We start from the raw sequence: 12,793 nt of genomic DNA, 5'->3' as shown, positions 1-12,793 counted from the left end.
AGGATTTCATTTTCTGGAGTTTCTATCAAACAATCAACTATAAACTATCAAGCAAACTGACGTGGATGCATAACATGTTAGCCAGCCGAGACAGACAGTGCAGCGCTCAACAAAAAATCACACCCGTGTGAACTAAGATTGTGCATTTTCTGTCAGAGATAGTTATACAATATCTCTTTCTCTCTGTAATTAGCAGGCAACAGTGCAACACTATCTCTCTCTCTCTCTCTCTCTCTCTCTCTGTTTCTGGCACAACAGCGCCACTTTTGTTGGGATACGAGAGAACCCAAACAGGATCAGCCTGTTTTTCTGTGTGTTTAGTCTGCCATCTAGCGTCAGATTGATGTAATGGTTTCTAGATTTCTAGTTTCCTCCACTTGCCAGAATGTGAACCCCATGATGTGAACCCAGGCATGTTGAGTACACCAACGTTTTATGTTAGAAATGTTTTGTATGGGTCCCCAGCAATTTTCATAATTGCCACATGTGACCATATCATTAACAACCGATTGAAGGCAAAATATTCAAAATGTCATCATGCTTTATTATATGTAGCATCTGCCATGTCAAACAAGGGTGATGCAGAATCCATTCCAAGAATAAAAAATAAAAACTCATTGGCATTGGGCTAAAAACGGCCCTGCCCACTTGCCCAATTTTGATGACGGCAATGGGCGCCAGAGCCCATGGCTGCACCATTGGTAGCCTCGGAAACCACAGGGGTTATTTCAAACCATGGGTAAACAAATTGATAGCGTTTTACCAGTTAAGTGCTGGTTACAACCATATAAGTCTATGGTTACAACCTCATTCAGCTATGCCCGACATTGTGGTGATTCTTTAATACAACATATTGGGGAAGTCTGGACATTTTAGATATAATTCATAAACCAATTTACAGCCTGAAGGAGGCAGACTTATTTACTTGCTTCTTAAAGCAGTAAGCAGCACATTGGCTGACCCGGTCGGGATATTAACTGCACAACAAGTGAAGAAAAAACAAATCCCAAATGGATATTTGTACAGTCTTTACAAATATCTTTATCCATTCACAAAGTACAAATAAATTAAGCCAGAGCGGATTTTGATCACTTTAATTCAATTGTTAAAAATCGTACAGATCAGACAGCAGGTTCAGGACATGAAGCAATGATTGAACAATATGCTTTCAGTACATTAGAAATACATTTGATTTACAAAATGAGTGGAAGAGTGCAAACAAGGAGAGGCGAGCTAGAGGGTACATGGTTTCATCTTCACCCCACTAAACTAGCTCCTTACACACGCATACAAGATTTCAGATCTCACACAAAAAATAAATTTAACTTGCTCTAGAATCAAACGTGCTGCTAAAACCAATACCAGGCATTGTTAATAAACAATCTGAGAAGTTAAGGTCCGTTGGCAATCAGTTAAGTCAGGAAGGAGAGTCTAAAAGACGCAGAGCAAACAATTATCTCATCCATTTCGTGCAATGTGTGAAAACAGTGACACAGTCAGTCACACGGACACACAGTCACAAACAGTGTCACACACAACCAAGAAACAATATAAATCATTCCAGCCAAACTGATGCAACTCAACCTAATGGGAAGACTCGTCTCACTTGCAAGGAGTGAAGCAGCAAGTAAAATAGACTGAGCCTTTAGGCCTCTAAACATTTATATGCCCCCTCCTTCCACCATGAGAAAAAAACTCCAGATCCTTTCCCCATATCTCCATTCAAACAAATTGCATTAAGTCCATTTCATTTAAAAAAGAAAAGACAAATGTATTAAAACTGGAGAGCAGCGCTATTTATTTTCTCTTTTAATTCCCTAAGTTGTCAGTTTGTGCTGGAGCTCGTCTTCTTCTATACCCACACGTGACGTTTGCAGTGAGCCACCGCCTGCAATGCAAAACAAAACTGGTTAGACTGGATGCAAACGTTTCTCAGATTTTATGATTCAATCCAGGAATACAAATACATATATACACTGTATAAAATTAACCGTCTGGTGTGCTTTTAGTTCTCACATTGCATCGTGATGCCGTCACCATGTTCTTGCACCAAAACGCTGGACCCCAGCTGCACTGCTCTGTTCCAAGAAGCCTTTGCACAGCTTCAGGGCATGCTCCTACTTTCTGTGGGATACCAGAATCAACACACACAACACAGGGTCAATTTCTAGACCAGAAAGGCAGGATTGCAATATTGGTTAAAACATAATTTGGGAATTGCATATAATTCAGTATTTCTTCAGAATGCAGCCCTCACCATGCACACGAAGTCAGGGTCCAGCATCTGAAGCAGCAGCTGCACAAGGACTGGCTCATACTGCTGAACCAGCTGGTCACACTGTGGACACAGGATATGATTATACTGGAGATAATATGCATGTGTATTTTAAAATACAGCTCCATCTCACTGAACTAGAATATTTTGTATATTTTACAAGACTACTAAAAAAATGATTTTTTTAAACGACAAATGTCGACCATCTGAAAAGTATATTAATGTATGCAGTTAATACTTGGTCTGGGCTACTATTGAAGAAATTATTTCATCAGATTTGTTTAAAAAAACAACAACATTTGAGTGGTCTCGTAAAATATTCTAATTCATTAAGATAGGATTTTTTTGATTTTCAAGAGCTGTATGCCATAATGAAGAAAAAAAAATGTTTTAAATACTTCACTTTATGCACAATTAATTGAGAATATATTAAAGTTTCACTTTTTGAATTATATGAAAGAAAATTAACTTTTACAAAATATTCTAATTCATTGAAATGGAGCTATATATAAAATCACAAGTACAATACAAGCACATCGCTCAATCATTACCTCAGTCCGGACAGATTCGGGCATGAAGTTGCATACTTTTCTCACAGCATCCTCAATCTGTGCCTCGGTAGCATTCTGCTCCAGGATGCCATCAACGTAGCGGATGGCCATCTTGCACACATCACAGAAGCCACCGACCTTGAAGCGAGCCTGGTCCATTTCAGCTAGAGGAGCAAAGCAAATAGTCAAATTACTCTAATTGTAACATGTCCATGCATTAGGCGTCATGAAATCAGGTCGAGTCCTTACGGATGTAGGCACGGCTGGCCTCCTTGCACAGCCCCAACACGGTGCAGACAGTCTTAGGATCAGCCTGCTGTACCAGTAGCTCAATGATGGCTTGGCCGTAGGCCTCAATCAAATCTTGACACTGTGCAGTCAGAGAGGAAGGCAACAGCTTGCACACCTTCTCCACAGCATGGATCACCTCCTCCTGTGAAGACAGACAAGAGGGATTCAGTTTGAAAGCAAAGTGCAATAGCTACAACATTGTAGAACTATTTCAACAGTAAACATTTGCAAGGGACTTGCAGGCTATGCCAGATTGCATGGAGCTGCATACAACACACCTCCGTTGTCTGGTCAGACAGCCTTTCCTCCAGCTGCTTCATCACAAACTCACAGACGGCACACTGGGGGGAGTCTCTGGCACGAACCATGGGCTACAACACAGACCAAAGAAACATCACAAGTCTGGGAAATAACACAAGCCTCATCTCTCAATCAGTCAAGTATGGATGAACAACAGGCATTAAACCACAGTTTCTTCAAAGCCCTGGCTTACCGTAGCAGGCTTGGAAGGAACAGACTCCACTTTGATTGCAGGGGTCATCTTCAGAGCAGGAAACGTCTTGACAGCAGGTAAAGTTTTAGCAGGCTGCAGTTTCAACATGGGAACAGACTTCTTCTCAGAAGTACAGAAACCAGCACGGACACATAGTTCTTTAGGTGGCTGAGGGAACAACAGACAGTATATTAGACACAACAAGTTATTGCTGCCTAAACCCCAGCCCACTAGACATGCCACACAACATGAAGTGAGAATAAACGATCCATATGTATGCAACTTAAGGAACAGTTAAATATTGTTAAACTAACCGAGGCATTCATGCAGTGTTTCCAACCATTATTATTAATGAGAAATATCCAACACAGCAATTAGTGCCTTGCCAGCAGTATTTTAACATGCACCCACAACAGTTCAGCTTCTTCAGGATTGGCCTCTTAAGATCCGATTATATGAAGTATGAATTTAACACATACTTTGACGGAAAGAGTCAAGACTAATTTAAAACGCATGCATCCATCCCTCTGCTATGCAAACCTTCTTGTTATGCAAAACAATACAAAGAGTAAAGCAAACAAGAAATGGTCCCTTTCAGTAGTTTTTGGATCCGGTGCTCAACAGAAACTAGTTCCTACAGTGGTCAGATAAGTCAAAAATAAGAAGTTCCATGCAGTTCTAGAATGTTGGGTGAGTAGTACTAATAGTGGACAGCACAGGAAGCAAGAGCTACGGGTTAAGAGGCTGCTGGCTGAACACAGAGTCCTACCTGTTCCTGGGGATCAGCACACAAAACCCAGAGCAGAGGGAGGAGAAACAGTGCAGAAAGTCAGATGGAAGAATGGTGTGGAGAATAGAAGAAAAATAGGGAACAAGCAAAAAAAACAAAGGGAAAGAAATTAAATTATTAAAGATGAGAATGAATTGAAAACAGCAGACAAGGTGGTGCCATAAGACAGATCCGCTTCCATGAGGTGCTGCATGATGCTCACCCACTGGGCATTAGACTTGAACATTAACACATGTGGCTCAATTAAACATTTATTGCAACAGTTTGAGGAGACAACTCACCATAGACATGAACTGCTGAACAATAACAGGAGCATACTGGCTGATGTACTGCTTGCACTGCAAAGGAGGAAGGGACGGTCAGTATACAGTGCAGACAGCTACCACAATTATACATTCCATTTAAAACAGCAATATCACATTGAAAGCATCTTTGACTCCATCTAGAACCCAGAGAGCCAGGACTCACCAGATCAGACATGCCAGGTCCCAGGACATCACACTGCTTCTGAAGACGCTCAATGAGAGAGGTGACAAACGTTTCGTTTTCCTTCGCCTGTTGCTGAGCATCAGTCAAGAACTTGACACAGTCCTGGCACACGTCACCACTCTCCTACAGACAGCATGAGAAGTAAATTAACCATATGTCCATTTAGGACCACATCTAGTCAATACACACCAAAAAAGACAATAAAATAATCCAGTAGATGGCCATATATGCTGATAGACTGACAATTTCTATCCAGCACTTCTTAAAAGCAAACAGTGACATTGTGATGGTACTGAAGTATTTGTATTTGTGTAGAGCTCAGCCTTCTTCCTAAATGGAAGCTATGAACACTACAAGCGCCAATATGGCAGTGCAGAAAAATAACAAACTGCCTAGTGGTTTGTGAAGACAGTTTTGTGCATTGTTACAATGTGTGAAAAATGTAGGCATGGAATTTCATGGCCACTGTGCCTCCACTGTTTAGACATGCGATTAGTCTATAATGTAATTATTTCATACTGTATTAAAATGTAAACCTTCCTAAATCCATAAGTTCAGTTACTCCATAGAATTGAAGCTGTTGATTTGGCTTTCAAACACCGGACAAGTAGCCTTGTCGCAAAGTTAAAGAGTGGTTTAATATAGTAGTGTACAGTACATGTTGTGGAGCTTCTTGTTTGAGTGTCTCTGGCTTGGGTTTGTCCTGGGGGTAGATGAGCTGGGGCACATTGAGGATGAAGGGGGACACCCGCTGGGCCAGGTCCACCAGGGGAATGTCATTGGACTGAAGCTGCTCCTTTTCCTGGGCAAGGGCTGCCTGCTGAGCGCGACACAGACCCATGGCGCTACACACCACAGCAGGATCATCCTAAAATACAAACGATTTGGTCATATCAATAACTGACACCGAGAGCTCATGAAACAGGAAAGCCAAGTAAGTTAACAACTGAGTGCACTGAATAAACAAACGGCAATAGAGCACACTAGTGCGTTCAGGGCGCATTTCCGTACGCGCCCTACGTGAGATAAAAACCCCATAGCTGCAACATGAAGCCATATCCTCTAAGCCAATGTGAGTCTCTTTGCTGCACCTGGCAGTTATGACGAGTCATTCTCGTCTTTAAATAGCTGAGATGACGGCAACATGTAGCAGTTTTTGTCTATGTATAAGATACTTTACGGGCACATTGGTCAATGGCTTGTGTTCAACTTGTGATTTCAGAATTATTGTTAAAGGTTAGACCAAAAAAAAAAGCTTACTAGATATCAGATGTGATCAGTCACGAGAGGCCCTATATGACACAATGGTTACTCTGTTCCCCTTTAGTGTTGGACTCACTTCCCAGTCAATGGCCCTTATTCAGCCGAATCAGCCTACACTTCCTCTCAGCCTCTTCTGCCTTCCCCTGACTCACAAAGCTCCTCTTAAAGAGTCTGAGATGAGGCCCAATTCAGGAGGATAAACTGTTTAACTCACCAAATAAATAGCAGGAAGAATCAGTCAAGGTTATCTTTAACAAATGTAATCCTCTGCCCATTAGCAGCCATCAAACTTCTGCCATGCACTAAAGACCAAAAATGTCACCTCTGTTAAGTTGAAGCACTTTCATTAGTCAACACTTTCCCGGGTATTTTTACAAGTCCATTTAAAGAAGCTGAATACAAGACAAGAGTTCAAATCCAAGTTGCTATTGCCCACCAGTTCTCCAGTGATTATTCCAATGAGAATGGGGTAGTAGCTGTCCACCATCTCCTTGCACTCTGCAGTCAAGCCCTCATCCGGAATCAGCTGACATGCCTTCTCCAGGTATCCAAGGAGCTCAGACTGCAAAACATACATTGGAGAAAGGTTTCCGACAACACAACTTGGGTCAGGATTTAGAAAGCATTTTTAGAATGGGCCTCAGTCCAAAATGGGTTAATGTTATACGATATAATTTGTTTATGTATTCCGGTTGTCCATGTCTCATGTAAAAAATAAATAATTAATTGTCAATTTCAGTTAAATGTGCTATATAAATAACGTTGAATTGATCATACATCCAGCCAATTACAATTTGTGTCTTCAATTTTCTGCTCACATTTTATCCTCTAATATATACTTTGCTCAAGACAATCAAATCATTGCTGTGGCGTGATGAGGTTTTTGGTAGTACATATGACACTTTTCTCCTTATGGAGAATATGGACACTAGGAAGTGTTAAAGGTACCGGTTCAATAGGCAAAAGCAGCATCAAACAGTACAGAGAGAAGGATCATCCGGTCTCACTCACCTCAGTGGCATTATCCTTCAACAGCTGTTCTACCACAGTCAAAACCTCCTTACAAAGTTCACATGGCACCGATTTCTGTAAGGAGGAAAACATTTATGCATGTAACCAATCACTTGTGCATCACCGATTCAAGCGTATGCCAGATCCATGAAAAAATACAAACACGGCAGGCAGAAAATCCAGGAGTGCGTCAATGCATCAATGCAAGCACCAAGCAGCAGTGAGCTCACCAGTTGGGGCTTGTTCCATACGTTCTGTGTGCAGTGTGCCACGGCTCCACAAATAGATGCAGTCTTCACATTCTGACACCAATAGGGGGGACCACGAGCACACTGCTCAGTGCCGAGCAGAGGAGTTGCCACAGCTGAAAGTTAAAATAAAAGTAATCATGTATTGTATATAATTATCTTTTCATGAGTTCAAATGGGACAAAAATTAACACTAGAGTGCAATAACAACTTTTTACTACAAAACATGCAACAAGGCTTTTCTCCAGCTAAATCTGCAGCGAGTTTGTTGTTTGAGTTTCTCTAATTAAGTTATAAAACTGGTTTCATTCTTGCACAACTTCCCCAAAGCCGATAAAGGCCTAATCTACCAAAGTAAACATCAGATTCTCATCATGAATATGCTTTCGTTTTCTCTAAAATAAATGGAAAACGAACAAAAACATGGTAGTTCACATATCCAAGAGTTAAATGGATTCCAAACAAGTTGTTCTAATTCTAAACCTACCTATAATAGTATTATGTCTGCTACTCTAGACATCCAGGTCATTAAGGAATGAGGCCATCATAATTAGAGGAAAAGGTTATATAAGAGGGTTATTCAAATGGAACTGGAATAATTGTCTTCAAATCGATGTCAACAGAAAGACAGCATAACGTATGTATACTATAATGTAATGTCAAAAGATCACTGTGCAAGGACAAACAACATGAGCTAAAAATGCCTGGATTCAGACTCCTAGAATTGTCATTACTACTGACTGACAAGATGCAACAGGTGTAAGTAACAAGGAACAATCAGACTCCAGGCATCAAAGTCCTCCCTCCTCCCAACAAAATGCTGCGGGAGTTACTTCCCATTCTCTAATTATATTCACTTCCACACAGATACAGTGCAGGCCCCTCCCACAACTCGCTTTCTTCTTGTGAGTCACATGTTTTGTACAGTCAGACAAAACGACAAGCAAGCCGTTCCCAAACAGGCCTTTTGTCCTCATGACAAAGCCAAGTTAAATCCTCTCACAAAGAAATCGTACAACCACCAACTTACGGTATACACAGCAAAAGGTTTACCGCTCGCTCACTTTCCAGGACAAACAGGCGTTGACACTAAGGGCTGTATTTTGCGTGTCTTAAGTACCAGGTCTTATTCCATAACTTGAGTAAACTAAAGACCTGGAGGCATGATCAATGCCATTTGGCTATTCAGAGTGGCCAAAGAGCATTGATCACGCCTCCAGGTATTTAGTTTACTCAAGTTAGGGAATAAGACCTGGTACTTAAGACACGCAAAATACAGCCGTAAGGGTCAACTTGCCCACCTGCCCCTGCCGGGTAAAAAAAACAAAACTTCCGGGCAGGTGGAGTTTGCCATCAGGTTGCCCAACCGGGCAAGTGCTCATTTGCGTGTGAGTGGACACAACAGTCTATAACAGTCTATAAACAATTAAACACAACACGAAATATCTGTCTAAACACCTGAACTTTGTCTGCTGGTCTGTGGAAAGTGGTCTGTGGAAAGTTTACCTATAATGTGCACTGCTGTTATCACTATTGCTACACATAATATAAAACAACAAGTGTGAACCCATACTATAGTCATATTCATAACCATGTAGGTATTTGGCATAAAATTGAGGTATGACATTTTGTATCACACAACCCAAACCAATAATAAATGAGCGTTACACTTCGGTAATTCAAATTGTACCTATCATTTTACAATGGAATGGATGTTTACTTTTCGGGTGCCTCTGAGACCTTAGCGTCAACCTAAAAGTTAACAGCATTAAATAACCACTTGAACCTTAGTGTCCCTATTCTGGGGTGAACATTAAGGCCAAAACATAGCACGGCTTTAAGAGTATGTGCCTAGTGTAGTAGGGGACAAAACAGATGACCACATCAAAAGTTGCATAAGCTGCTTTCCTAAGTGATTTAGAAAGAAACCCCATTAAGACTGTTGAATTCATCTTGTCCTGGCAACTAGGTCAACAAAGTTCACACAAAGCAGGTCAAACTTACGCAAAGGAAACTCAGCAACAAACATCCATTTATGAGACTAATGCAAAGCCAAACATGAGCCTAAACTTTATGAGGAAGAGGAACTCAACTCATCACATGCTACTGTGCAGCACAAAAGATTAGAACTGTGGAAACGCATTGCTCAACAAAAGTATCTGGCCTACTTTTTCTGAGATTCAATGTTGCAGCCATGTAAATACAGGTTGGGTCTGCTGAGTTGGGGAGCAAAGGACAGGACTTGACTAAAGATTATTTTGCCAGGTCAGTCAGATAAGTGCTATATACAGACACACAAAGAGCAAATCCCATGAATTTCAGGAACCGATAGTGCTAATGCCCTGCATTAAAGTGCTACTGTTTGCTGACAATGAATGAAACGCATTGCAGTTTCATGTTCAAACATGTCAAAGTAAAACCCACAGTTGCATTGTAAACAGCATAGTTGCTCCCAGTCACCTACATCATCATACCAGTATGTTTTAGCTGGGCAATTTTAGGAGATAAATTCACAACATCGAACAAAACTCCTTTCCACAGAAGAATGTGACAAAGATAAGACACCTGTGCTGTGACCTTCAGTGAAAAGATGAATTGAAACTAGATCACATTTTACACTTCTGCATTTTTTAGTTACTGTTCAACTATTACTCCCTGTATGGTGCTGACATTGAGTTTGAGACAGGGACTGTTACAATTTACAATTTAGGCATTTAGCAGACGCTCTTAATCCAGAGCGACTTACATTAAGCAAGAACAAAAGCATGGGAATACATCACATAAAAACATTCATCATGAAACATGCGTAAGCTAAGAAAGTAACAGTGGAATATCTATATAATGAAATTTATACGTATAAACTTTACATATATACTACTATGCTATACATATGTACTATGGCGTGCTATGACTATATACAATGCAATTCTAGTGCTGTCTACATAACATGCTATAAGTCTGTTTCAAATGCTATCTAAGTCTACAGAAGTGAACTGAACTGTTACTGAACAAACACTCAATGATCAGAATATACTATAGAATAGAGGCGAGCTTTACTTTTTTCCCCATTATCATTATAATAATTATTACTATTACTATTTATTTACTCATTTATCCAGGGTAAATACAAAAAATACTTTTGGTTTAACCAAAAAGTATCACTTACACTACCTTTAATGTTTTTGTAATTTATGTATTAAACCCTATAGTTTAGGCTTAAACCCTAGCCTTTGATCAAGATTATCATAGATGAATTGAATAGTCTGCCTTACTTTCGTAATGTCAAACTCGAAAAACACATCTATGATAGTCTCGATCAATGTAATCAAGGCTACTTTAACCCCCAATGAAGAAACATCCGAATTATTTTTTTGTTCCAGGAACTGATTCGGGAAAACAGCCAGGTACGAGAGACGAGACAAAGCATTGGGATGTATAATATCTCACCTAGTTAATAGTTACTTAAATAAGTCTCTTAATTGCCGAGGACATCATATCTCCGTTCTTTATGTGATGGGGGCCTGGGGCGTTACGTACGTTAGCACAGCCAGTTAATTAGCCTAGCCGTGTTGCTATCGATAACACGCAATCAAACGTTAGTAGGCTAAATGGTTATCAGTGCAAAGTGACCAACACAAACAGGTCTGTCGCCAGTACAAATAACGTGAAACAAGTGGCATGTTGTCATCTACACTACACTAGTCAAAGTTAGCAATGATGTGACCTCATTGTTGATGTTGTTTATCAAAACGTTAACGAAAACCGCAGATCTGTAAACTCCCAACGGCTCCGGTGGAACCCGTTGTGAGCTTGTAGATCTGCCGTTTTTGCTGCACAGCACCGCAATACGAAAAAGGTTTCAAACGCTTCCGCACTTAAATGAGAAGCACCATTACAAAGCAAAACACCAGTGACAAAGTAATAAACAGTGAACACCACAACATTACGTTACGTTTCTGGCCGTCGTTACCTGACGAGACGAAAAGCAGAGCTAGAAGCAGCATGACTGCTGTTTTGTTGGCGTCTTTATTCGCTGTTGTTCAGTTTGTTGTTGGCTGAAGGAGGACGTCGTGTTCTTCTGTCTGCAATGCGCAGCGTGAGGCCTTGTTTTTATGCTTTTCTGACGATGACCACACTGTCACATGATGACTCATGTCACATGACCTGTGACGTCACTCACAGCCTTCTGTCCTCCTCACCTCCTGTCTGTAAAGTCTGTCTTGATTAATTGAATACATGGGATTGGGATCACAATGAAAACAAGACCTTATACTTATAGCTTTTTGTGTTATCCTTTTAGCGTCATATGGTCGTACCATATGATCCTGTTGATCCTGACAGATTGTATACATCTACATCTTCATCATAATCATAATAATTAGTCCCCTTGAGTTGATTTTGTGGTATTTTTTCATGTGAAATGTGTAATCTGCATTTAACCCATCGCAACTATTACGAACATTGTTGTTAATATATTTTATAATCAATAGTACGTTAGATTCTGATTGTGTATAATTTTGTATAGTGTTGAATCAACATTGCAGTAGCCTCAAGATGTTGATGATCTGTCATTATGCATGTCAAATATAAAACTTTGACATAGAAGGATATCGTTTGATCTAAAGCTGATAAAAAACACCAACAAGACTGACAACGAGCTGTAATGGACCTTTGGAGAGTTATTCTATCACACAGTGGCCTAGTGGTTAGAGTGTTGGCCCTGAAACTGCGAGGTTGGGGTTTGATCCCTGGCAGGGCAGTAATCATTTTGTTCACTAAGACTATAAAGACTAAGTCGACTAAGGTTTTTCAGAAGACTAAATAGGACGAAGACTAAAATGTTGTCACTAAATGGTGTGTTATTCAAAAGACTAAGACTAATTCTGGCAAAATTAACATTGCATTAAGACTAAAGACTAAGGTTTACTAAATAGGACTACTGCCGTTGCATTTAGGCTATGGGACTATTCTCCACTCCTGGCTCACATGAAACGCAGACCAGCCTCTCCTCTGTAGCGAAAATATTAAGAACGTTTTACCTACTCACCAATACAAAGGCGTCTTGTGTAATTAGAAAGTCTACTTTCCTTAGTGGACGCACTCTGAGCCTCCCTCCCCTCCACCACACGTATAAAATGCACTTTCTGGCCAGAAAGGGATTTGTTTTCCACCGGGACAAAAATGCTTCGTTACTCCACTGCGCCCTCTACCAATATTGCCAAGAGAAAACCCTCATAGAGAAGATTTTTCCTCCGGTAAAAACAAATCCCTTTCTGGCCTAAAAGTACATTTTATATGTGTATATGTGTGGTGGGGGTCTCAGAGTGCGTCCACTAAGGAAAGTAAGCTTTCTAATTACACAAACCGCTACAGAGGAGAGGT

The 12,793-nt window shown here is 40.4% G+C and overlaps 1 protein-coding gene across 1 annotated transcript; it reads right to left on the bottom strand.

Annotated features, from left to right (window-relative positions):
* Positions 1 to 1,079: 1,079 nt before the first annotated feature.
* psap (prosaposin) lies at positions 1,080 to 11,544 on the bottom strand. Its single transcript, XM_080782589.1, has 14 exons — positions 11,382 to 11,544; positions 7,394 to 7,527; positions 7,164 to 7,238; positions 6,589 to 6,714; positions 5,548 to 5,757; positions 4,869 to 5,012; positions 4,682 to 4,738; positions 3,611 to 3,778; positions 3,396 to 3,488; positions 3,076 to 3,259; positions 2,827 to 2,990; positions 2,258 to 2,338; positions 2,017 to 2,124; positions 1,080 to 1,888 (listed from the first exon to the last, which is right to left on the bottom strand). Exons 1-14 carry the CDS (start codon positions 11,413 to 11,415, stop codon positions 1,853 to 1,855), a joined length of 1,614 nt encoding a protein of 537 aa, XP_080638715.1. The 5' UTR covers positions 11,416 to 11,544; the 3' UTR covers positions 1,080 to 1,852.
* Positions 11,545 to 12,793: the final 1,249 nt, after the last annotated feature.

The sequence above is a fragment of the Protomyctophum bolini genome, assembly GCF_963924005.1.
Source record: "Protomyctophum bolini genome assembly, chromosome: 14".
Lineage (NCBI taxonomy): Eukaryota > Metazoa > Chordata > Actinopteri > Myctophiformes > Myctophidae > Protomyctophum > Protomyctophum bolini.
This window is presented reverse-complemented; position numbering and strand designations above follow the sequence as displayed.

Bases quoted from the DNA above. Each gene is read 5' to 3' on its own strand.
- psap (XM_080782589.1), bottom strand. From the start codon at position 11,415: ATGCTGCTTCTAGCTCTGCTTTTCGTCTCGTCAG. The intron at 7,239-7,393 runs GTGAGCTCACTG...TCCTCCTTACAG, and splicing joins TATGGAACAAGCCCCAACTG to AAATCGGTGCCATGTGAACT. The intron at 5,013-5,547 runs GTACTGTACACT...TGCTGTCTGTAG, and splicing joins AACAAGAAGCTCCACAACAT to GAGAGTGGTGACGTGTGCCA.